Genomic DNA, 25,666 nt, shown 5'->3' on the forward strand with positions numbered 1-25,666 from the left:
CTAAATCTCTATACAAAGCACAAAATTAGAGAGAAGTTTAGATGCTAAACAAATGTCTGGTTTTCTAAGCATCTTACAGCTACTTGGACCGATCTACACATAAAAGGTTTTAACATGTATTCTGTATTTACTATTTGAAAGACTGTGTTTAACCTGGTATCTTAAACATTTATTGTGTTCCTCCCATGTCCAAGTTACTGAATGTTGAGTGCCATGAAAAATACAGCAAAAGACAATAAGATACTCGCCCTAAAGGAGTTTACAGTCTAACAAGGATATTGTCCCCCTGTATTACAAAACAAGAAAATATTAGATAAAGACCAAATCAATGGTAGGAATCCTACCATAGGATAGAGAAGAAACATCGCTTCCAGTTCTAGAAAGCAGAGAAGGGTATTACTTAGCAAGTTAGGTTCTCTTCCTAGGAAGAGTTTAGTATCCCTAGTCCAAGGACTGTTAGCACAGTAAGGATGTCAGAGACCTTCATGAGACAGATGTTTCAACTGGAGAAGTTCTGTATGTATAGATGGAAGCTTTAATAAAGAATCGAAAATCCACTGCCTGGGGATCCCTTCTACCCACACAAGTCTCTCGAACCAACTTGTACAGATTTCATCCCTGCTCAGTTGCAACTTTATTAAGCTTTAAGTATGAATCCTTTTGGAAATGCAGAGGTCCAGTTATGTTGGTGAAAATTTACTCTAAATTCTCTCCCAGTTCACCCTCTACCAAACAAAACACAAAGATAAATGAAACCAATCCCACAATAGCTACAGTAAGCAAAATGCTTCAGTAAACTTCATAAAGTTAATTTTCAGAGTCCCTCAGCTTTTCTTTAGTCTTTTCTGACAGTTCTTTTCCCTCATGTCTACAACCTTCAACCTTCCTTCCCTCTTACAGACTTCAATGTCTTCACTCTGATCTACCTTCTCTTCTAACAAAACCAACTGCCAAGAGATGCTCTCGTAAACAGATTACTCTTTGGAACACCTGAAAGTCAATCTGAACCTCTTTCAGAGTTCTTTGTATTTTAATTCTTATCTCACATCATCTCATGAAAGGTTTTAGAGCTAGAAAATATGTCAGCCCTGCTACTGCTGGAACCAACTACATATACTAATTTATATTTGGAGATCCTGGGCAAGTAGCCAAATATCAAGCATGGTTTTTAAGTCTCTGAGCTTTTTGAATTATCATCCATAACTAAGCATGCTGGCATATTGTTTGGGTTATTAGAAGTGTGACTAAATCATTATATAACCCTGGAGCGAGCCCATGGGGAGAGTTGACCATGGTCAAGGCATTTAAGTGACCTCCCTTTGCAGGTCTATTTTAAAAACTGAGGTTCTTCAAATATCTGTCCTTCAAACCCACATTATAACGCCCAAATGGGTCCAAATAATAAAGTCATATCCAAACAATAAATATGGAATTGAAGAACATTTCCTGCAATATCTGAGCCCACCAATGTTAATTTTTAATTTTATGGTTATTGATTCAATTGGCTATATGGAAGAAATTGAACATTGCCAAATATGAACTCATTGTGTGACCCATTCTATCATTCAACAAATATGTATTCAGAACTTGCTAGATGCCAGGCTGCCCCTAAGACTCTGGATCCTGAGTTGATATCTCAGGAAGGTGTAGGGAAGTAGACCAACTGCAGGATAGAGGAGAGGTAGGTTCCTTACTTATGTCCCCCACATCTTCCCAACCTACATCTGAGAAGTTGTGGTATTCTGAAGAGCAGCACCATTTAAAAGGGAGTCATGGTGGAAATGGGGTTTGCTGGGGTTTGACACTCCTATGATCTCTTGAGATGCTAGGTTCCACCAGATCAGAGTGTCATGCTCCATGACATTTGTCTGTAGCTGAAATGTCACCAGATACACTCTACACACTCCCAAGAACTCTTTTACCTACAGAATAAGGTTCTAAGTCTAACTTGAGAACAACTGATACTTTTTCCCACCACCTCTAAGGATTTCTCCCTTTTTTTCCTTGGACCCACAAGAATCAGCAGACTTCAGGTATAAAATTACAATAAACAGAGAGGTAGCTTGAGAGTCCATAATCCAACAATACGTTTGTAAAAGTATATTTGCAGTAGGGCACTGCTTAAACGAGAACTATTAGGGCAAACCACTTGAGAGTGGACCAGAGGCTTAAGGACAGTCTGGCATCCAGAATGTTCTAAAGACTTATTTGTTGAATGATGAATGAATGGGCAAGTGAGTGACTTCGTATTTGCAATATTCAATACCCATCTACAGGTAAAAATAGTAAAATATCAGCAATTAATCTTTGTTCAGTTTGATGTTATAGTGACTTTCCGTTTCTGCTTGCAACAGAGAGGTTAGCTATATTTATGCAATAATTCTGCAGCCTTGCTTCTTAATGGTGAATAGTTTTGGATCTCCATGTGTAGGATGATTTGATGAGTGATCACTAGATTCTGGTTATTCTGCTCTTCTGAGGTAGGGTCATATGTGAAATCTGATTCACAGAAGCTAAAAACCCTGAACATACTCAGAATAAAAACTCTAGGAGCCTGGGAGAAGACCTCTTGGTTCATCTCTAACTGTTACTCTTAGTGTTTTGTTTTTATTTGTACCTGATTGTAATTGTTTGTAGCTAATTGTTATGCTTTGTAAATGATTAGATTTTCCATTTCTTCTAGGAACAAATTTCCAAAGTCTGTCATACTGTGGGTATTGCCCTTTCTTTCCTTATAAACCCAGAGTTGAGAGAAGCCAGGAACCCTCAGGAATACATGTAAAGGAGTCAAAGAGGTGTGCTTGGTCTAGTGCTTCAATGAGATCATCATTATGATGTCTTTGCAAAAATTCAGACCTGAGTTAACACAAGCACATGATTTTGATAATACTTCCAAATTATTTTAAAAAACTGCACTTTTATAAAGCAAGTCCATCATTAAGCATGTGTTTATTCCTCTGGGATCTCTGTAACCCCCAGGTCTAAGAGATTCCACAGATAGCAAAAGAACCCTTGGGAAAATGAAGCACATTTTGAATTATAGTTATTCACATGGTTTGTGGTTTTGCAGTGACATCCCAAATAGTGGTCGTTGTTCATTCAAATATAGAAACTATTGCAAAATGATTCCCTGCAAGGAAAACTTCAACAACAAGGATATAGATATTGCACTTTTCATTAAATCCAGTCTTATACTTCTGGTCCCTTAGGAACAAAAGCATTCAGTCGTTTCTTTTTTTAATAAAATGTTCTACATTATATTAGCTTCATGGCTGATTTTGTATATTTTCTCTTTTTCCATTGCCCCTCTAACTGGTCAGACAAGCATGGCCAAGAGCACTTCCTGTACCAGGGAGAGTGTCGAGAGAACTGTCCAGCCGGCCACTACTCTGCCAAGGGGTACATCTGCCTGCCCTGCCCAGACAACTGTGAGCTTTGCTACAGCCCAGGTGTCTGCACAAGATGCATGAGCGGCTACTTCCTAGTGCTCACCAACCACTCCTGCCAGAAGCTGAAGTGCGGACAAGGTGAAGCTGTTTGTCACCCCTGCCCAATACTAGGAGATGAGAGAAAGGTCTATACCCTTGTGTATCCTGGAGACTTAAATTACCCGCTAACTATAATATCAGCACTTGGGACAAGGTTGAATGCTTCCATATATCCAGTGGGGATAGTAGTAGCTGCCCCTCCCTCTTACTCCAACACATCTTCTCCCTGGGTTTATCCCTCCCCAAGCCCTCCACTCCCTCCCAACCCCTACTCAATACAAGTGCCAAGAAATGCAGCCAGTCACATAGGAGTCCCTGGGATATTTGTGGAAGGGATATATTAGAGAAAAAATTAGATTAGAATCCAAGTCTTAGCCAAGAATTTTCTTTTTCCCAATCACTAGGTATGAAACTCTGGGCAAAACTAATCCAATTTGCCCTTGCTATGGTGGCTTTGTGAAAGGGACAGCAGAGCGCCCAGATAGAGATCCTGTGAGAAGCCAATGAGAATCAGCCTCCCTGATTCAAAACCACTTGAAGATATTAAAATGGACTGTGAATCATATCTGTTATTGTTATTGCCCAATTTGTTATTTCATATGAGAAGAGGGAAATTAGAAAACAGCGCTTACAGATTTGGCTCACTTCTATGTAGGAATGCCACAGACTATTGCTCTGTCTCTGTGTAAGAATTATGCCTGGCCTCGTGCTAGAATAAGCACCAAGGTGTTTTTAGAATAATTAAGATATGAATTTCTATTTCTGCTTAATGTTAATGAAGGTAGTAAAAGATTTAAAACTTTGTTTTTAATGTGTAGGGCAGGACAGATAAAAAGAAAGATGGAGCCTATTCATTTACACACCCAATTCCATTTCCCCAGAAGCAGCACTGATTTCTTTAATAAAAAAGAAAATACCAGCTTAACTTCAAAACTTCAAAACAGGCCATGAGGTCCTACTTTGTGGTATTTGTACCAGTCATGCTGATTCAATCTATTAAAGTATTAGAAGAAGATAAAAAAAGGTGTGTGGCACATTTATTGTCAAGGATGGCTTTGGATTTTACAACTGCTCTAGGATTTACTGAAGCTACATGCCGCCATTTTTTCATAGCAATCGATGTGTCTCTACTCCGTGGAAATGAGTTGTATTTTTCACTCCTCTTGCTGTTTAGGTGAAGTTCAAGACTCGGACTATGAAGAATGCTTGCCTTGTGAGGAAGGATGCCTTGGATGCCGCTTAGGTATGTCATCTTCCTTTGTTATTTAAAGAGTTTAAATAGCTTTGTCATTTTCAACACATCTACATCCTCTTCCTTCATTCAGGATATTGTCATTCTCGGTGTCCCCATTCACAGCCACTGAGGAGTCTTATTCCAATGCAGACAGGGTCACCTGGGGCAAAGCTTTTGAGACAACAGATAGGCCTTCTGGTCTTAATGAAAATGTCCTTTAAGAAAGGACAGTGGTACCACCACATGACCCAACTCTACCACTCCTCAGTATTTATCCTGAAGAATTAAAGTCATTACACTACAGCAAAATATGCATACCCATGTTTATAGCAGCATAATTCAAGTTATGGAACCAGTGTACATGTCCATCAGTGAATAAATGCATAAAGAAAATGTGGTATACTTACAGAACTGAGTTTTATTCAGCCATAAAGAAAAAGAAATTATGTCATTTTGAAGGAAAATGGATGGAACTAGAGGCCATTATGTTAAGTGAAATCAGCCTCAGAAGGGCCTATGTTTTCTTTCATATGTGGAAGCTAAAGAGGAAAAAGGAAAAGAAAGGTGTGGGGGCTAGGATCTAATAAAAAGTAAAGGGAGATCAGTAGAGAAAAAAGACTAGGCTGGGAGGGAGGGATGGGAAGTGGAAGGGAGTGATACGGGTCAAATTCTATTGTTATATGGTATGCATGTATGAATATGTAACCACAAATCCCATTACAGCAATAAAAAAATGTGGAAAGAAAAAGAAAGAAAGGACAGTGGCATCTTTCTGATTGTTAGCTAGTTGGCAAGATCTCTCTCAGCAACTACATTGCAATATGCCTGAGACTCTCCCCTTCTCCAGGTGACAGATTTGAAAGACAAACAATGAAAAACTCAAGGAAAGGGACGCCTACTTACTCTAACTCATTCAGTGTGTGAAACTCAAAGCTGGTGGGAAGAGAAATAGGGAGGTTTTCCTTTATAGAATGACTCTATTGCTTGCAGCCCAGGACAATCCTTAGAGAAAAAAGTGACAGTAGAGTTGAAATCCCAGTCATGCTATGAAAACCAAATGTTATTCTACCACTCATACCAGTGACTCCTCCTTTCTCTTTCTCTCTCACTCCTGGTAGAGGAGTAATACAGACAGTTTATAGCACACAGCACCATTGGATTGCATGTAAAATGTCAAAGAGGGTCATGCCACCAAATTCCAAAATCGTATTTTAATTTAAATTTAATCAAGATAGAGAATGAAAGCACCCAGAAACCACTCCAGATGCGGGAACTCACGCAAGAGATTTCATTAAGCAGACAGAGTGTCTGCCTGCAGGGTGAGAGAGAGAGAAACAGAGAGAGAGAGAGAGAATGGGGGGGGGGGCGCTAAAGAGAGAGGAAAAAGTGAGAGAGAGAGAGAGCTAGAGCTAGCTCACAAGAGGGAGATCAGGGCGAGAGACACTGGTAGTTGAACTATTCTTAAGTAGTAGAATTTCCCGGGCTAATAACAACAGACCAATGACTGATGAGAATGTTCACAGGCTAACAATCTGGACCAATGACTGCCGAGACTGTTTGCAGGCTTACAAGTGGACCAATGACTGGCTAGGATGTTCGCAGACTGCCAATCTGGGTTGTAAAATGGTGTGGGGGGCGTGGTGCAGAATACTGGCTGCAGCTGTTGCCAATAGAGAAAACAGTGCATAGGATTTTTTTAAAGCAAACCCCAACTAAAGCTCACCAGAGAGTGACAAGAACATTCTAAATGCTGCTAATTGTCATACCTTCAATTCTTAACTTTTTCTTGATTTATAGTCTCTATGTATCAGGCCTCATGTATTCTCAGATTGACTTAGTGAAACTCAATCATCACCATATTTTTGAACCATCTGTTGATCTCTCCAATAGAATGAATTCTCCCTTTTCTGAGTTCCCTTTATTTGTAAACTGATGGTAATACTTTTTCAGCTGATTGGTGTGATATGTGGTATGTACACCTCTCAAGTCTAAATGACTTGAGAATAATCTCTTTGACTTATATACTCTGCTCCCATAAGAATCAGCAGCATGCCCAAGATATAATAAATGCAAAATTATTGTGCAAATGTCCCTGATTTATGATACTTTGGTCTACAAGTTTTCAGCTTTATCATGGTGTAAAGGTGGTACCTATTCAGTAGAAACTGAACTTAGGATTTTGATTTTGCTCTTTTCCTGGGCTAGCAATGTGTGATACACAACTCTTTCATGATGCTGGGCAGCAACAGCAAACCACAGGGCTCAGTCAACCATGTGATCTCAAGGTAAACAGCAAACACTGTAGAGTGTACTATGTTGACAGTGTTTTCAGACACAGGCATTTAATAAATTACATGAGACAGTCAACACTTTAGTATAAGATAGTCCTTGTGCTAGATGATTTTGCCCAAATATAAGCTAATGTAAGTCTTATGTTTAAGGTAGGGCAAGACTAAGCTATGATGTTGGGTAGGTTCAGAATATTAAATGCATTTGTAACTTAACATTTTCAGTTTAGAACAAGTTTATCAGGATGTAACTTCATTGTAACTAAAGGAACGTCTGGATGAATGTTTTGTGGATTTGAATTTGAGAGTTGTCCAAATTCAAAACAGAGATAAATGGCTTAGGAGACCCAGGGATTTAGATTTGATGTTTTCTCTAATCAAAGTTTGTATATGGCCCAAGAAGAGGAGAAAAGAAATCATGGGATAAAAAAAATAAGTGATTTTTTTCATGGAATATTAGAAAGATTTAAAGAAAACATGCATTGTTGAATTTTATAATAAGATAAGAAAGTATATAGATTTAAAAGATACAAATGATTTACTGTTATTTTCTTGTGATTCTTCTTGTGAAACAAAACATCATCCTTTGGAGAGAACTTAGCTTTATTCCATTTTAATAATGTAGATTCTTCTGTGGACCAGATCTAGACCATCTCTAGAGGAATTAAAGTAAAATCAGCCACTTTGAGACATTTTATCTCTGCTATGTAATAAATAGTTGTTGGGATCCTGGAAATATTTCCTTTCCAGATTTTGTATTCCTTTCCAGATATTTAGTGCACTGTAGATTAATATCTGTCTTTTACCACTAATAATGAAAAAACTCAAATTCCAGATTGATGGGCATTTTATCTTATTCCAGGGTGGAGTTAGGTAGTTGTCAATCCAAAGAAAGAGAAAACTAAATCCACAACCAAAAAGTATTGTTTTGTCTGGAAGAAAATATTATATTTGATACTCTAGGATGGAACGAGGGCGTTTTTATTATTACAGGGTTAGATTTCTTTATCAAGCTGTAAACAAATAGAATTTTATAAAACTCCATTATGTTTAAGAGTATTTGATGTCAAATTCTTTGCCTTTTTAATTAGTGTCTTGAATGGAAATTTTAACAAAGACAAATCTAAGTATTCTGACTGTCATGAGCAGTGAGTGAGAAAGGTATCAAGTTTGGTTCCAACAAGTGGATTTTATTCATGCAATATATACTCAACTTAACATTCCTAATAATAGCAAGTCACAAATACATTGAAGATTCACTCCCTTGTTCACCTACAGTCCAATCCCCATGGACTTACTCAATGCAATGTCTCTTAGCCAAAAAGTCAGTCAGCAAGACCAAGGGGATCTCAGCCATAGCCTCTCTCAGCTCCTCAGACGTGTTTGGATGTCCTCCGATGTCCAATAAGCAGGAGGCTGGGTGGCAGGTGTCGCTGTGGGTGAGGTGGTCAGTCATCTGGCCTTGGTGACAACAGTCGATCAGCAATCAGGTGATGGAGTGGACAGTAGCCGGGGCAGTCAAGAGACAGGGCAACGTGGTGTCCTCTGGTCACGATGTTGTTGATAGTTTGCTCCAAAAGTCCAGGGGTTTAAGTAGTGATTTTCAGCCCAGTCATGCTCTGGTCTTCATTGATAAAGACCAGAACACGACTATACTAGGAGCCACCACTCGAATCATAGATAAAGTTTCATATCGGCATTGTTCTGGAGTGTCTTCCTGCCACACAGCAAGATTGTCACCAGGTGCCTTTATTTTAGTTTTACAAGTCCAGGCAAATACCAAATACAGCTTATTATTACTACATAACACACAACTGTAGCAATTCCTATTATTTCCTTGTCTCATTACACTGGATTGTATTTTTTACTACTTGAGGGGGAAAATAGATGGAGGAATTTTACCTAATGTTTTTATTTTAATTTAGAGAATGCAGTAATACTTATGACACTTAGGTTATAACCAAAGATTTGGGACCCATATCTATATCACTATTGATTTAATTATGGATTTTAATCAAATTGCATAAGGCCTCTTTACTTCCTTACCTTGTCAGTAAAAATAAAAGTTACTATGCTTTTATTTTGACTCAGAAAGGGGTAACGAAAAATCCATTAAGCTGGGTGTGGTGGCACACACCTATCATCCCAGTTACTCAGGTAGCTGAGGCAGGAGGATTGGTGATCTCAAATTCAAGGCCAGCCTGAGCAACTCAGTGAGATCCTGTATCAAAACTAAAATTTTTAAAAATGAGGTGGTGTGTGGGTGTGACTCAGTAATTGATCCCTAACATGTGTGAGGTCCTGAGTTCTATCCATAGCACTGCAAAAAACAGAAAAAAGAAAGTGAAAATCCACTAATGTTTATTCACTGAAATGAAAATATTATGGAAAAAATTTTTAAATTTAAGTAATTTAAAAAAGTCATGTCAATTGAGTGCCAAACAAAGGGACACACAGATACACCAAAAGAATTTTAGAAAAAAAGAACTCCTGAGTCCTGAGGTGGTAGAAGGTTTCTAGGAAGATTGGACCCGAGATGCGCACTGGAGTTTGTAAGAAATTTACATAAATGAGAGGAAAGAGCTACCTTCTGGCGGGGTTCTTTCTACTTGGATAATGGCAGGAAAAGAGGCTTGGAGGAAAGAATTTCTGCCATGGATTTTAGGATGCTGAATGTACTAATTTTACAGGAGAAATAGGTAAATGTTAGGGAATAGGCAAAGAAAAATTTGGAGATGCAGTTCAAAACCAAACCTTGAATTTCAGACTGATGAGTTTAAAAGTATTCTGCGACCTAAAGGGAATAATTGGGGGTTCTTCATAAAAAGAGGGGGTTCTTTGGGGGTGTAACTCACTGGTATAGTGCTCGTCCAGCGTGAGATCCTAGGTTCAATTTCCTGTATCCCCACCAAAAACGATGCATTTGGTTGCTGGGTTAGTAGTGTTCATGGTAATCAAAAAGGAGAGCAATTGTGGTAGACACCAGTGAGAAAGCTATTTGAGAAAGTCAGGTAAGAAGTACCTGCAGCTAATCTAAGGTAGTACCAGGAAGCCATGAAGAAAGAGAGGTATGTGTTTGTGTGTGTGTGTGTGTGTGTGTGTATTTTTTAATCCCATGAAACAAACAGACCAAGCATAAGAAACGATTCTTTTTTATTATATGAGAAATGCAAATTAAAACTACCATGAGATACCATTTCTCACCTATCAGATTGGAAAAAATCCATGTTTACCAGCTCGACAGGGAAGTCTTTGGAAAAGTAAATACTCTTATTTCTTGCTTGTAGAAAAATAGATAAACCACTGTGGAAGAACACTAGCAGTGTATGTAACACAACTACATCTGTACATACCCTTTGACCTCACAATGCTCTTCTAGGGTTTACCTGAGGATTAATCTTCACGAATTTAAAACAGTATACAGCACCCGCTTATCCACAGACCCCCTCTGGATGCACAGCACCACGTGTAGTACAGAGTTCTCTAATTCTTTGCCCTTTACATCTTTACTAAGCACTAATGCATGATGGCTGTCAGTTTTAGAATTTGAGATACAACAACCAAACTACCACAAATCTCTTTTTTCCTTCTTTGCAGTTTCACATAGGAGGTTTGTTCTTATCATCGATCTTGGCAACTTCACCGTATGATTTTCTTTTTCTTCTATTAAGTTTGCCTTTTCACTTAAAGGAAATACTTTACAGCAAATTGCAAGCATCATCACTACTCTTGAGCTTTGGGGAGATTATTAAATAAAATAAGGGTTATTTGAACACAAGAACTGCAATACTGCAACAGTTGAGCTGAGATACAAAATGACCACTAAGTGACGGACAGGCTCACAGCATACGCAGCATGGGTATGCTAGACAAAGGGACGATTCATGTCCTGGGCCAAGCAGGCTGGCACTGACTGTGGATAACTAAGACTCTGGGAAGCAAAGGTTGTGTGAGGGGGGAGCAGAAAATTCACGGTGGTATTGTGGTCGTGAATTATTGGGAACAGCTTAATTGTCTGTTCACAGAAGACTGGTTGAATAAAGCAAGGTGCATGGATGCAATGGAGGCATCAAAAACAAAAAACAACAACAACAAAAAAAAGGAGATTCGCATGAACTGAAATAATTTCACCATACACTGTTAAGTAGAAGGCAAGGTGCAAAAGGAACAAAATGGTTTTCTAAAATGTTTGCATAACTACATTTTTATTTATGTTTGCAAAAAAGAAAGAAAGGACAAATGAGAAATTGATGAAAATGGTGACCAATAGGGGGTGAAGAAGATGGGAGACTTCTCTGATTATATCTGTTTATATAGTTTTCATTTAAACTATGTGTTTACCATATTCATAACAAATGGTACTGTTGCTTTAAATACAATTCAATTAATTTTAAAAGCCTATGCATCAATAGTGGTGTTTAAAGAAGGAAAAGGAGGAGGAAGGGGAATAGAATGAAAAGGAAAGCTTTTTTTTTTTTTTTTTCCAGAAAAGTTTCAGTTGGCAAAGGAAAGAATTAGGAAATCATCATTTTGCATTCCTCGGTGTATTGACTCAAGGGAGAATTATTAAATTACCAGCATGTGTTAAAGTCACTGGGTGGAAAATCATTGGGCAACAGGATAATCACACAGACTTAAAGTATCACCGGAATTAATAGTTGATTACAATGGAGAGATTTGCTGATTACCAACTTCAACAAGTTATTACACTTAGCACCACTGCTATTTGTTCCATGCAACCTGACATTGTATCTCCTGATGTGATATATTGACAAGCAGATATATCACCTGGTATTCTTGACAAAATCATATAGACCATAATTTTCAACTGGGGATGATTATGACACCAAGGGACACTTAATCAGTGTTTGGGGATGTTTTTATTTATTTTTTATTTTTATTTTTTTATTGTAAACAAATGGGATACATGTTGTTTCTCTGTTTGTACATGGCATAAAGGCATACCATTTGTGTAATCATAAATTTACATAGGGTAATGTTGTTTGATTCATTCTGTTATTTTTCCCTTCCCCCCACCCCTCCCACCCCTCTTTTCCCTCTATACAGTCCTTCCTTCCTCCATTCTTGCCCCCCTCCCTAACCCTAACTCTAACCCTAACACTAACCCCTCCCACCCCCCATTATGTGTCATCATCCACTTATTAGCGATATCATTCATCCTTTGGTTTTTTGAGATTGGCTTATCTCACTTAGCATGATGTTCTCCAATTTCATCCATTTACCTGCAAATGCCATAATTTTATCATTCTTTATGGCTGAGTAATATTCCATTGTGTATATATACCACAGTTTCTTTATCCATTCATCAATTGAAGGACATCTAGGTTAGTTCCACAATTTGGCTATTGTGAACTGAGCAGCTATGAACATTGATGTGGCTGTATCTCTGTAATATGCTGATTGTAAGTCCTTTGGGTATAGGCCACGGAGTGGGATAGCTGGGTCAAATGGTGGTTGGGGATGTTTTTATTGTCATGATTGGGAGGTTGTTACTGGCATCAAAAGGTAGAGGTCAAGAATGGAATGCAGCTGAACCATGCACAGGAAAGCATCCACAAGAATCACCTGGCCCAAACTGTCAAGAAGGCTGAGACTGAGAAAACCTTACTTTGCTTGAGGATAATCACAAGATAAATCCAGAATGTGAGATATCTGTACAACAACCAGCCTGCACTCAGAAAAATCAACATTATGGTAAAAGGAAATAAAAGCAAGGGAATTAAGTAGTTGAAAGAAGACAAATCTGCCACACAGATGAATTCCAAGTAACTTATTTAGGTACTCCTCTTGTAGGGAAGTCAAATCTTATTCCCTGCTTCTTAACTATGGGTTACACATGGTGACTGAAAGATTGCAATGGTGAACTCTACAAACACTGACTCAATCCATGTGATAAAAGTCAACATCAACAGTGGTAAATCTTACTGATGGGATGCAACCTCCGTGAGATGTCCTGAGAGGACCACTTTACCTCTGTGATCTTCCTTAGAAGATGGGTTCATAACCCCAGTCCAATCATGAGAAAAATAAGGCAAATCTCTATAGAGAGACATTTTACAGGATTTTCCTCAAAACTAAGTTCATCAAATGAGTGAGAAATTGTCACAGCCAGGAGGAACCTAAGCAGACTTAAGGACTAAACAGAATGTGTTATCTCAGATGGAGTTCTGATACAGAGAAAAGATGCTAGGTAACAGCTAAAGAAGTCTGAACAAATGATAGACTTCAGTTTATAATAATCATTGTAAAAATAGTTACAAAAAACAGTGTAGGGCAGTTGATAATGTCCTTTACCTTGATTATTGGGGTAATTGCATGACTATGTGCATAAGATTGTACATCCAGACAGGGTGATTGTTACATTATGAAAACAATATATCAATAAATCTGACTTTAAAAGAAAAGGACTTCAATGTTAGAATGTACCCCATTAATACCCCCCTCTCCCATCTCTGGATAGTATGACTAAACAGTAGCTTAAAATTGCTAGTATTTATTGAATAGTTACCAAGATTCTGTGTGCTATGCTACATTCTTTTAAGTATACTACCTCCTTAACTCTAAGAAGTAGTTATAATTATTACCAAGATTCTGTGTGCTATGCTACATTCTTTTAAGTATACTACCTCCCTTAACTCTAAGAAGTAGTTATAATTATTGCTCTCACTTTGCAGATGAAGAAGTGAAGTTCAGAACACTTAAGTACCATGTGTAAATTTATTAGACTAGTAACTATGAGAACCAGAATTGACCCAGGATAATTTGACCCAAGACTAATACTCATGGCTTTGATGAATTCTCTATCCATAACATCTAATGTTCTTCTCTTCTGAATCAGGATCAGAGAGTATTTTATTTTGGGGGAATCATAAAAAGGTAAAAATAAGTCTTATTTTCTGCCCCTTTCCTTAGCCATACACAGTACGATCATTGCACTGTTTGGTTACAGCTTTGTGCCCAATGGCATAACTGAATTTACCAGTCACACAGTGAAAATGTTCATAAAACACTACAATCATTGCACTGTTTGGTTACAGCTTTGTGCCCAATGGCATAACTGAATTTACCAGTCACACAGTGAAAATGTTCATAAAATGGTCACACAAATTAATTTGGTGTCAGTGGTTATACAAAGCCTTCAGAGTCTACATCCAGAAGGTTCTAAGATGGAATGGAATAGATGGGGAGATTCCCACAGTAGCAAGACTGAGAAAGTAAACAAGCATGTTTTCAATCAGCTCTGGCTTCCCCCCACCTCTTTACCTCCCTCCAGTTCCATTCACCTGCATGAGGGACTCTTTTAGTAAGAAAGGAATATCTATCACAAAGGTGTGATTGGCAGGAGACACCCCTCTGCCCTCCTCCATAACCCATGTTAAATCTAAGCTTCAGATCATGGATTGAGATAACCAACCTCATATACTTGCAATACTCTCTTTGTCTCGATAAAGAGTAACAACCTAGTTCATGGAAGAAAAAGTATCAGAGCTATTTGAGACATGAAGTTCACCCTTTAGTTTACTATTGGAGCAGATAGGTAGAGGTTTTAAATCAAATGTTGCAGTCACAGATCACCATTTATTTCACTTTTATCCTGATCTCCCATTGGACAATTTCATAAACTTTCGGGAAGCAAGAACAGTGTCAGTTTGGGCACCTCGCAAACCAAAGGTATTGCAGAATAAAATTTATACAAGCATAGTATCTCCTTTAAATTGGAGGAAAGTTGCTGATTGTAAAATTGGAATTCAATGTTCATAGAGTCTTCTTTCCAGGGACCTGTGTGTCACATGCCTTCAAGCCAGCCTTAGTGCATGACCCTGGTGGTTAACCACCATCTCCAAGGACACATGGGGAAGGGACATTCAAGATGCCTCTTTTCTGTGAAAGACCAAACATAGAGCCATTTGCAGAGAATATAGATCCACTGTCAACAGTTTGCTGAAGAACCTGGCAGGGTGGCGCACACCTGTAAACCCAGGAGCTTGGGAAGTTGAGGCAAGAGGATCACAAGTTCAAAGCCAACCTCTGCAATTTAATTAAGACCCTAAGCAACTCAGCAAGACCCTGTCTCAAAATAAAATGTAAAAAGGACTGGAGACATGGTTTAGTGATTAAGCACCCCTGTGTTCAATCCCCTATACAAAAACAAACAAACAAAAAAAAAAACAGTTTTCTGAAGAAAAGAGAGACAAGCTCCACTTTAGAAAACATAAACTGATCATTTTGATTTTTCTTTTCACTAGCACCTTCCTCTCCTCTCATTCTCTAAAGGATGCCTCATTTCCCAGGTGGGGCTTAAGAAGATATGAAAACTTTTTCAAAGAGAGCACAATGTTGAAAGAATTTGCAGCTTACATTTCCCAGTTTCTTTGTCTCTTATTCATTCTGGGTTTCTTCTTTAAATCATTTAGCAAATATTTATGGCATGCTTTTCTGCCTTCTGCTTTCTCATCATTTGTTCAATTTGTTCCACAGATAATAGGACTGTATAACCTAATATTTATTGAGTGTCATCATTTACCTGGCGTTCTGCCAACTCTTCCTGTAGATGATGTGTCTTCACATCTATAATCCAATGATTTTTTACATACGGGGAAACTGAGGATTAGAGAAGCAGCTGAGATTTGTCTAAATTTTATGCATATGGAAAGTGATAGAGTAGTTTGAAAAGGTCAATTTTGAACAATCTTGTGCATAACTTTGTTCATTCTGTCTTCTCATAGGAAATATTTGGCTTAGGAGCTCTTTATTATAAATACCTATGCATAAGGGTGGATGGGATTGTGCTGTGGTTACAGACAACCCTCAAATCTCCATGCTTTGCAACAAAGTTTCATTAATCTCAAGCAACAAAAGTTTATTTCCCTCATGCTACATCTTCCTCATGGATCAACTAAGAACTCCACTCTACCTGGTCCTTAATCCAGGACCAGAGAGAGTAGCCACTGCCTTGTCACAACAGAGGCAAAGCACAGACAGTTCTTGAAGGTTTCTTTAGGCTATGGCACTTGTAGCATCTGCTCACATATTTTTGGGTAAAGCAAATCATGTGATCATGCACATGATCAGAGTGGGTTAGGTGTGGTGGTGCACACCTTTAATCCCAGCAGCTCAGGAGGCTGAAGCAGGAGGATTTCCAGTTCAAAGCCAGCCTCAGCAAAAGCTAGGTGCTGAGCAACTCAGTGAAACCCTATCTCTAAATAAAATACAATATAGTACTGGGGAATGTGGCTCAGTGGTCTAGTGCCCCTGAGTTCAGTCTCCAGCGGGGAGGTACAGTCTTACTTAGCATGTGTCTATAAAGAGAGAGAAACTAATCATTATGAATTATGGTGACAATTTCACCATGGCAATGACTGGGTCTGTTACTGGTATATTCTAAACTCTCCCCAAGTCACGTCTTTGTACATGAAATACAGCTGATCCTTCAAATCTGTAGGTTCTTCCTCCATGAATTCAATCAACCATGGATTGAAAATATTCAGAAAAAAAGTGTTTGCGTTAAACATGTACAGATTCTCTTGTCATTATTCCCTAAATGATATAGTGTCAGAACTATTTACATAGCATTTACATTGTATCAGATGCAAGTCATCTAGAGATGATTTAAAGCATATGAGAGGAGGTGCATGGACTATATGCAATTATTATGCCATTTTATATAAGGAACTTGAGCATCCATAGATTTTTGGTTTCCCTGGGAATTTCTGAAATTCTCAGAACCTTTCTCAGATCCTCGGGGAGAGTGTATTCCCAAATGTGTGCCCACCCAACTTCACTGCAGGATTTCTCTCTCTGCCCCTCTGCCCTTGTCCATTACTTACCTTGCTAGTGTCCTATTGAAGAAAGTCACTTTTTTTGTTTGTTTGTTTTAACTGATTGAATTTCCCAATACATTTCCCAATTTATTGTGCCACCTCACTTCTCTGATCTTTGGCAACCAAGGACTCAGAGAGGGAACCAGTGATCAATGCTGTGCAGCCAACACATAAGCTTGTGGCTAAAAGAGCTTGCCCCTTCTTTTCTCCTGTCTTTTCAAGTTCCATCATGAGAGTAACAATGATGTTATCTCTTGCTTTCATTGGCAGCCCATAGAAGTCAGGTCTTGGGCATGTGGAAAACTTTCTCTGTTTTTGAGTGAAGGTCAAGAAATATTTCTTGAGCCTCTATATAGGGCTAAGAATGGGATATAAAGATGAATAAGTCTTGTTCTCTGCTCATGGGGACTCATGTTAAATGGGATAGGCCAATGTTTCTCAGCCCTGGGTGTGCACACCAAAATCACCTAGGGAGACATAAAATACCTTGCTGACATCCAGTGCCAGTATTTCTTGTTTAATTGCAATGAAGTGAGGTTCAGGCATCAGATTTATTTATTTATTTATTTAGGAGCTGAATCCAGGGGAGCTCTCCCACTAACCTATAGTTCCATTCCTTTCTATGTTTTACTTTGAGATAGAGTCTCACTAAGTTGTCCAAACTGGCCTCAAATTTGCAATCCTCCTGCCTCAGCCTCCCAAGTCAGTGGAATTATAGGCATGCATCACCAGTCCCTGCAAGCATCGGCATTTTAAATAAACTCTCTGACTGATTCTAATGTGCAGAGTTGAAAATCACTGATTATGATGGATAAAATGTCAGATAATTTCAACATCGTTTTAAACACTTCTGTTGAGAATGGAATCTGAAACAAAAGCAGATACATTATATTATAATAATTACAACTTGTTCATTTCATGCTAGGTGCTCCACTAGGTAGGCACGTTACAAACATGATCTATATTCCTCAATATAACCCTCACTATTCAAAATCTTTATTTTCATCTCATAGGTGAGACAACAAATGCCCAGGAACCTTATAATTGCCTAGTTACCTAGCTACCAAGTTTTACAGTCAAGTTCAAAAGTAGGACTGCCTGGCTCCAATCAAATATTTGCAGTTTTTCCACTATTTTCCTAGACAGTGTAAATGAAAGTCACAGAAAATCACACCTGCTATATTTGTGTTGCTCCTGGACACGTTCTTAGGTTCCTTGATTGTGCCTCCTAACATTTCCCTTTCTCCTTCTCTTACATTCTCGTTCACATTCTTGGTTTGGGGAGAGGACACACTGGCGAGATAGCCTCTGTTCAATTCTAGAGCCATTAGCTCATCCTCTTGGCTCTTAGTGTTATTGTGCTATTTTCCCCTGGAGCCGGGTATCGTCAAAGTTCCTCCTACTTGTTGTGTAACTGACCTGTGAAGTTGAGCTGTCAGCCAAGTCTGTCTGGATCACGTAGGCTTGCAGAAAGAGAGCTGAGCCAAGTACTTCCAAAATAAACCTACTTTAACAAAAGCACGAAGTGTGGTCAACCCAGTACACAAGAGGGAGGGGTTCAGAAAACTGTCTGCCATTCCTGAAAGCAAGGTAGGAGCTCCAACACTAAACTTCCTCTGTCTAGGGACAGGGGTTTTATTCTTACAGAAGAATCTAGAAACTGATGGCAATGTCTCTTTTGCGTGCTTTAGAATAAACTGGAAAACTATACCTAAGTTGCTTCTTTTCAGTGAAATATCTTCAAATTTCCTAAAATCCTTAGGCCACCAGGACCCCAAACTTTATCCTTCAAGTTTAAACAAAACTGAGAGTGAAACCATCATTGATGAGGAGAACTTCCAAGCAGGTTTTACAGGCGTGTGCAAAATGGGGTCCCGTTTTAGTATCTCTTCCTCTTCCTCTTTCACCACAATCAAAATCTTGGACAAATCCCAGAGATTACTTGTTTCTAAATTCTATCCTGTTTTAAAAAGGGAAACATCACACAAGTTTTCTTCCTGTTCCTTTCCTGTAGAGCCCTAGATTATAATGAAAATGAAAAAGATAATCCTGTCTTGAGTTCTTCAAGAGAGAAACACGAGTGTCTATTATTAATAAGAAAATTAATTTCATTTTCCTTTTTTCTTTTCCAGTCCTTTCCTCTCCTATCTCATCTGCCATCAGAAGCACCCTATTGGTATATCTGAGGCCACAAACACAACTTGTGCACCATAGCGTATGTGGCACGGTGTCTGTCACAAGATAGAGTCTCAATAAATATCTGTGGCTTTTGTGCCCATTGTTAGCTGCCCTAAATCCATTCCCCAACTCTCCATCTCCCTTTGCCACTGCCAAACTGTCATTTCATAGTATTTTACCAGATGGTAGAAAGAGCTTCAAGCTTCACTGGTTGAGGAGAGAAAAATGAATTTAACTCCCAAAACAGACATCAGAATAGAGAGAAGCTGAGTGTGGGTGAGGCAGGAACGTCTGCACATTGACACCCAGCTGCTCGACAGGCTGGTCTCCAGCTGAGAGTTGGGCCAACCACAAGTGACAGTAAATTGCCTCTGTACCTCTGGTGCCCATAATTGCAGTTTACCAAAAGTCAACAGGAGGGTAATTTGGTTGAAATCCAGATTCATCCTTCCGACCAAGTCTTCCTTGCAACTCCCAGTAGGGAACCTTGGCTAGATCCTTCCCAATAGCCTTCAGCTCAACTTGTAGTACAACAAGCCAGCCCAGGGCATTACAGGAAGGATGGGGGCCAACAGGCATCACGAGCAAAAGAAGGCAGTGGACTCAGGGACTTGCCTCACTTACACCCAAACTGGCCAATGATCCAGTGTTGAAGATTGGAAGGCAAGAAATATCCATGCTGCCATCTCCAAACATTCGTAGTGTTCTCACTGATGATACTACTGGGTAAATCAAACCTTTTCCCTCCAAGCTATGGTGATGGCCATCTATAGAGACCAACTTTACTTCCCCCTCCCCCAAATCTTTTCCATAAAAATAGTGTTCTGGGTCTGGGGTTGTAGCTCAATGGTAGAGCGCTTGCCTAGCATGCATGATGCACTGAGCTCGATTCTCAGCACCTCATTTAAATAAAGTAAGGGTCCATTGACAACTAAAAATATGCTAAAAAAAGTTTAAAAAAAAATACTGTTCTGAGTGGCTATAAACTATCCTACTATTAGATGAGACAAATGCAAAATGTTTTGTATGAACCAGATGGGTAACCCAGGTATTATAGTTGGGAACTTAAATGTCCTCCACAGGCTCATTGAAGGCTTGTCCCCCAGCTGATGGTACTGTTGGGCAGCAGTGGAACATTTTGGAGGTGGAGCTTAATGAGAGGAAGTTAGGTTATTTGGGTTATGCCTTTTAGTAGGCTACTGGGACTCTGACCCCTTCCTCTCTCTTTGCCTCCTGCCACTATGAGATGAGACGCTTTGCTCTACCACACATTCCCTGCCTTGCCATAGGCCCAAAGTCATGGGGCAAGTGACCATGGACTAAAACTTCTGAAACTTTGAGCCAAGATAAATCTTTCTTCCTTTTGAGTTGATTATCTTGGGTATTTTGTCACAGCAAAAGAAAGCTAACACACCAGGGATGCTCTCGGCTCCTTGTTTCACAGTCCCCTAGATCAGGAAGCCCATGAGAACACTGAGAGAACAGTTCCCATTCAGTTGGGTTATCAGGGCAAGAGCAAATCCAAGGATAGATGTGGTACCACCTCCACAGGGATCACAAGTAGAACCTGGAGGTGTGAGTGGTTGAATACTAGAGTAGAAAATTTCTCCATCTCTCTAACCTCTAATTTGGGCCAGAAAAGGCTGACAGCTTGATTTATCATCATGATGGAATTTTATGCCCTCAAATAATTGTTAGAAACCTAGCTGTTCCACTAGAAAAATAAATCACCCTAAAAATGTTGACTCCAGATTAAAATGACCCCAATATTTGAGTGATGACATGGAGCCTTTGGGTCAGTTTTGGTATCTTAAAAGAAAAAGGAAGTTATTTTGAAGGGTTGCTTATCCGAAAGTCTAATACAATCATGCTAGCTGCCCAAGTCAATTGTAAAATTGCAGATTTATTATATTTAGCAGAAATGCAGTCTGTATGATTGAAATATTATCCAAATGACCTGAATTCAACTTAGAAATCTTATATGAATTGAGACAAGTGAATTAGGAAGGCTCTTGCCTTCAGCACTAGAGGGTTTGTGAGAGGTGAGTCAAGAACCATTTATAGTAGTGATAAAATACTGTATTTAGGGCTGTAAAAATCTGGCATATAAGGTCTTAGTTCAGCAGTAAATTTATTTTACATGCTTAACAAAGGAGCAACAAAAAACTTTTACAAATGAGAAGCATGACCTATTGAGATCTTAAAGATAAATCTATCAGTTATTCTTTGGGACTGGGTATGGTAATTATACCCTCAAATGTTGAAATGCAAATCAGAATCAAAGTTTGTAACTGCTCAACTTTATCATGGTACACATGGCTAATGACAGTTACCCAAAGCCATTGTCCAACTGTCACATCATGTACTCAAATATGCATTAATGGGATGGGCCCCTCGAGAACATAGCAAGTGACAGGGGAAAGCATCAGAGTCCTACCCAACTGACAGACACCTTGTCTGATGGGGCATTATGCTTTTCCTCTGCCAAGAAGCCAGTGATATTTTATTTGGGAATCCAAATATGTCTGCTTCAAACTGGAAGTAGCCAGAACTGGTAAATAATGCCTGACCACTGATGGGTATTTGCATTAATCAAGAGATTCCTGTTAACTTTAGCTCCCTACACACCTCTGCCCTCATCAGAGTGGCCCCCTCTCTGCTTACCCTCACTCTCCAGCTGCATAGAGGGTCCTGACCTCCAGCCAATTCTTGTCCAAGGGCTCTGCACTGGCTGTTACCTCTATCTGGAATGCTCTTCCTGAGACATTAATGTGACTGAGCTATAATGTGACTGCCTCCTTCTTGTCATCACATCTCAGTTTAAATAACACCTCCTAAAAGTCTTCCTGACTGCACCAAACCCAGCTTCCCTCCCTCTCTCTCTTTCTACATATACATACACACACACATACATGAACATATCAATCATCCTACCTTAATTCTGGCAGATTGTATGCAATTATCTGACATTTTAGATTCTTTATTATTGACTTTTTAATTTGCGTGCTGTTATTTCTTCCCTCATTTACAAGGTAATTTCCAGGCAGGTAGAGAATTAATCTTCTACACTTTCTATTGTATAATCTATACGTGGATTCACGCTCACTACATGTTGGTGCTCCATCTTTAATTTGCAAACATGTAAGTGGCAGAGTCTTGAATCTTTGATGAATGGTTTGAAAGAGCTCACCTTAGGCCAATCATTTCATGCTAGTCCTTCTTGTCCTCATCTTCAAGCTGCAGGGGCTAGATAGAATCAGTGGGCTGCCACACTTGCCTTCCCTCCAACCACTACCCCCAGTTTAGCCAGGATAACTTTGCTTTTATCTTTTATCTTTTTAGGTGTTTGCTCTGACAGAAGGAATTATTAGCACTGGGTGTCCATTTACACCACGTCATTTCCTCTGATTTACAATTCCATCTAATACCTACCTATCTTATCATGCCTGCCCATCTTTCAGGCCTTCAGAATGATGGCTTTCAAAATTAGCATAAAGACAGAAAATTTCTGCAAACTCTTATTTAGGTACATTAAACATAAGCCCTGATCAAAGAAAGTACGGTATTCAAGTCATCTACCAGTTGTAGATGATACTAGAATGCTAGCATAATGCTTAGAAATATCCATCGGGTCAACTGAATAAATATATTTCCTCAAAATGGTGACAAAACTGTCAGTAAAACTATTAGGTGAATAAATAGTCAATCATAAAAATAATTACCTGTACTTAACAGTATGCAGACATCATTGGCAGTAATGGGCCCAAAAGGAGAATCACAGTGGTTTGGGTAAATTGCAAGTGTTTCCAGGTGCTTCTAAATGTGAGCCTATTTAATTCCATTGCATGTTAAGCCCTTTCACCATGTTGGTAAAGAACGTTCGTGTTCACAGTGGTATTTTTATGGAAACTAAATCCTATTCCCCTCTATTCACATACCAAAATACATGAGCCTTTTGTAGTCCAGTTTTCCCTATCTGCTTATATCATTGTCAAAATTTTAGAAAATACTGGAGACTCCTAAAATGTATCAGTGCTTAGGAAAATCGCCTCATCCCCAAGAGCAAACACTCACACACTTGTACATCTATTGTTCAACGTGCCTCAAGAACCAGAGTGAAGTTAACAATGGCCTTCCAGCAAGGCCAGTGGCTTCCCTCCAAGCACAGGAAGAAATGCCGAGCATTCTCATGATGCAATTTTTGACCATTAGAAAGACTGGGAGATGCTCTTTCATTGAATCCCTTTGGACTAATGACTTAGCCCATCTGGAGCACAAAAGCTCTAAAGCTAAGAAAAGAGAGCGTCTCCGTGCACCTTCCCCATTCAGAAGAGCTAATAAGGAAAAATACTGAATTACTATGATTACCCATGACTTGAAAATAGCTTATCACCTGCCAATGTGAATGAAGGCCCCTGGAGGTTTGCAAAATGCCAGGAAGAACAATGGCCTTGGAGACAGAATCTTTGTGGTGTCTGAGAGACATACAGCAGACAGCAAGCCAGCCAGCCCTATAAAATGGAGCTCTTATTCTAAGTGAACCCTGAAAATCAGTCCTGTGGTGTTTCCATGCCGTAGAGAAGGAGAATAGAAGAGCTTTCACAAAACAATCAGGACCATAAAACTTGAAATGAAGGAGAGAGATAGCCAGCAATTATCCAAAAGAATCATATACGACGTAAGCAGCCAATTTGAGATATTTCATGATGGGGGAAAAGCGCTCCTCAAATTTGGCAGATAATTGTCAGCCCGCTGTCTACTTCATGTGTTATTGTGTAGACTTAATCATACTGTGAAATCTCTCTTGTCTTCAGACCTAAGTGCCACTGGAATGCTGTTAGAGTGGTCACATGAGGTTCATTAGGAGGAAGAGCTTGGCTTTGTCGAGCCTGGGTCTTTGGCTGACCCGTGGAATCCTTTCTCCCTTATCACAAAGCTCCTGTGTTAAGGCCATTGTAGGCACTCACGCATCTCCCAGCCCGCAAGACATAATATCTCAGTGGTGGCCTGCCTCATTGGCAGGTGCTAAGCTGTTATTTTTATTATTAGAATGATTTTGTTTCCTCATGAATCATTTAGAATAAGTATTACCAAGCCTGAGTCGTCAGCGATGGCCAACTTTTCTCTTTATTTACTGTAACTTCAAAACAACTAGGATTTATTTGTGAATTTTTGTTCTCTTGGGGAATGAATACAAAGAGAAAGTGCTCTCAAAAATTGAAGAGGATCAGCTCTTTTGTTCCGTAATGCATTGCCCTCCCTGCTCAAAGCCCACTCGCACGTTTGTGGGCACCCATGCATACACACACACACACACACACACACACACACACACACTCACACACACACAGGCTGCCTTCACCCATGATGTTCTAACATGGGCCTGGAGGGGTGGATAGATTGTTTTATGCCAGAGACATGACATATACTATTGATGGAAAAGCAAATAACATGAAATTATTTGCTTCTTTCACTGCCTTCTTTAGTCACACCAACTTTGTGCCCATCTTTGTGCTGCTTCTAACGTTCTTTATCAGACTCTTAATCCCTGCTCTCAAGTCAACATAGGACATTAGAATGATCTTGAAATGTGGACTATGTTTGTAGAACTGAGTGCTGAGAGGATCTTTCCCTTTTTCTCGACCATCCCACCACACACATATTTGCAACCCAGGCTTCACCCTTTTTAGTCTAAAAAATGCTGAGTCGTTTTTTTGTGGGTTTTTTTTTTTTTAATTAAATCCCACAGTGATGAAAGCTGTTTTGTTACCCCCAGCTCACCTGCCTGGATATGTGCAGCTCTCAGCCATGGACAGAGTAAAACCTATTTCCTGAATTGCCCCATGTGTACCCCACTCTGTCAGATAAAGAAACACTAAAAGGCTTAGTTTTAACCTTCAAAGAACTAGAAGCACTGGGCTAGTGGCCAGTAAGATTGCACTTATTTCTCAAGCTACTACTAATTGGCTATTCAGATTTAGTCAAGTCCCTGAAAATTTCTGGATCTCAGTTTCTGTATTTATAAAACTTGGGGAGAGGTAGAAATTGAACAAGATCAAGGGTGGTCAATTCAAGTATGTACTGGCATTGCCAAGGTCACGTGGGCCAGCTGGGAATTGAGGCCCACAGTAATATCTCCATTGGCAGGAGTCATTTGCTACTCAGTCGCAATCCATTTTTGCATGCAAAACTTGAAGTGATCCAGACTTTTGTGATTTTTGTTTCTTTTTTTGCTGCTGGGGATTGAAGCAAGGGCTTCATGCATAATAAGCATGCACTCTACCACTGAGTTATACCCTACAGCCCAAATCTTTTGATTTTTTTAAACATAGTATGGGTCAGTCAACATTGTGCTGGTCAAACAAATCATTTCTGAAAACAAGATTCAAGTTAGCCACTTACAGACTAATGAAACTGTCAGGTCTTGCCTTCCCTAGTGTGGATACATGTAGGGTCATATAGCAATTGACATACAAACGGCATATTCAGAAGAATGTATATAACACAGGGAAGATGGTCACTAAGTCCTTTAAGCTACCAAATAATGATGACACGTGCTAATCACTTATCACAGTTTCAGCAGATCAAGTGCCACTAGTGAAAACTGAGATGGGATTGCTGACTTCTGAGAAGGAGA

At 39.3% G+C, this 25,666-nt stretch overlaps 1 protein-coding gene across 2 annotated transcripts in view; it reads left to right on the top strand.

Annotated features, from left to right (window-relative positions):
* The window catches only part of Pcsk5 (proprotein convertase subtilisin/kexin type 5), a 438,740-nt gene that overhangs the window by 342,775 nt on the left and 70,299 nt on the right, over positions 1–25,666 (top strand). For both annotated transcript variants that reach the window (XM_047525058.1, XM_047525059.1), the window contains exons 23-24: positions 3,321–3,527; positions 4,663–4,731. In XM_047525058.1, coding sequence (XP_047381014.1) covers positions 3,321–3,527; positions 4,663–4,731 — 276 coding nt within the window. The remainder of the gene's footprint in view (positions 1–3,320; positions 3,528–4,662; positions 4,732–25,666) is intronic.

Source organism: Sciurus carolinensis, chromosome 14 (genome assembly GCF_902686445.1).
Source record: "Sciurus carolinensis chromosome 14, mSciCar1.2, whole genome shotgun sequence".
In the NCBI taxonomy this organism is placed as follows: Eukaryota; Metazoa; Chordata; class Mammalia; order Rodentia; family Sciuridae; genus Sciurus; species Sciurus carolinensis.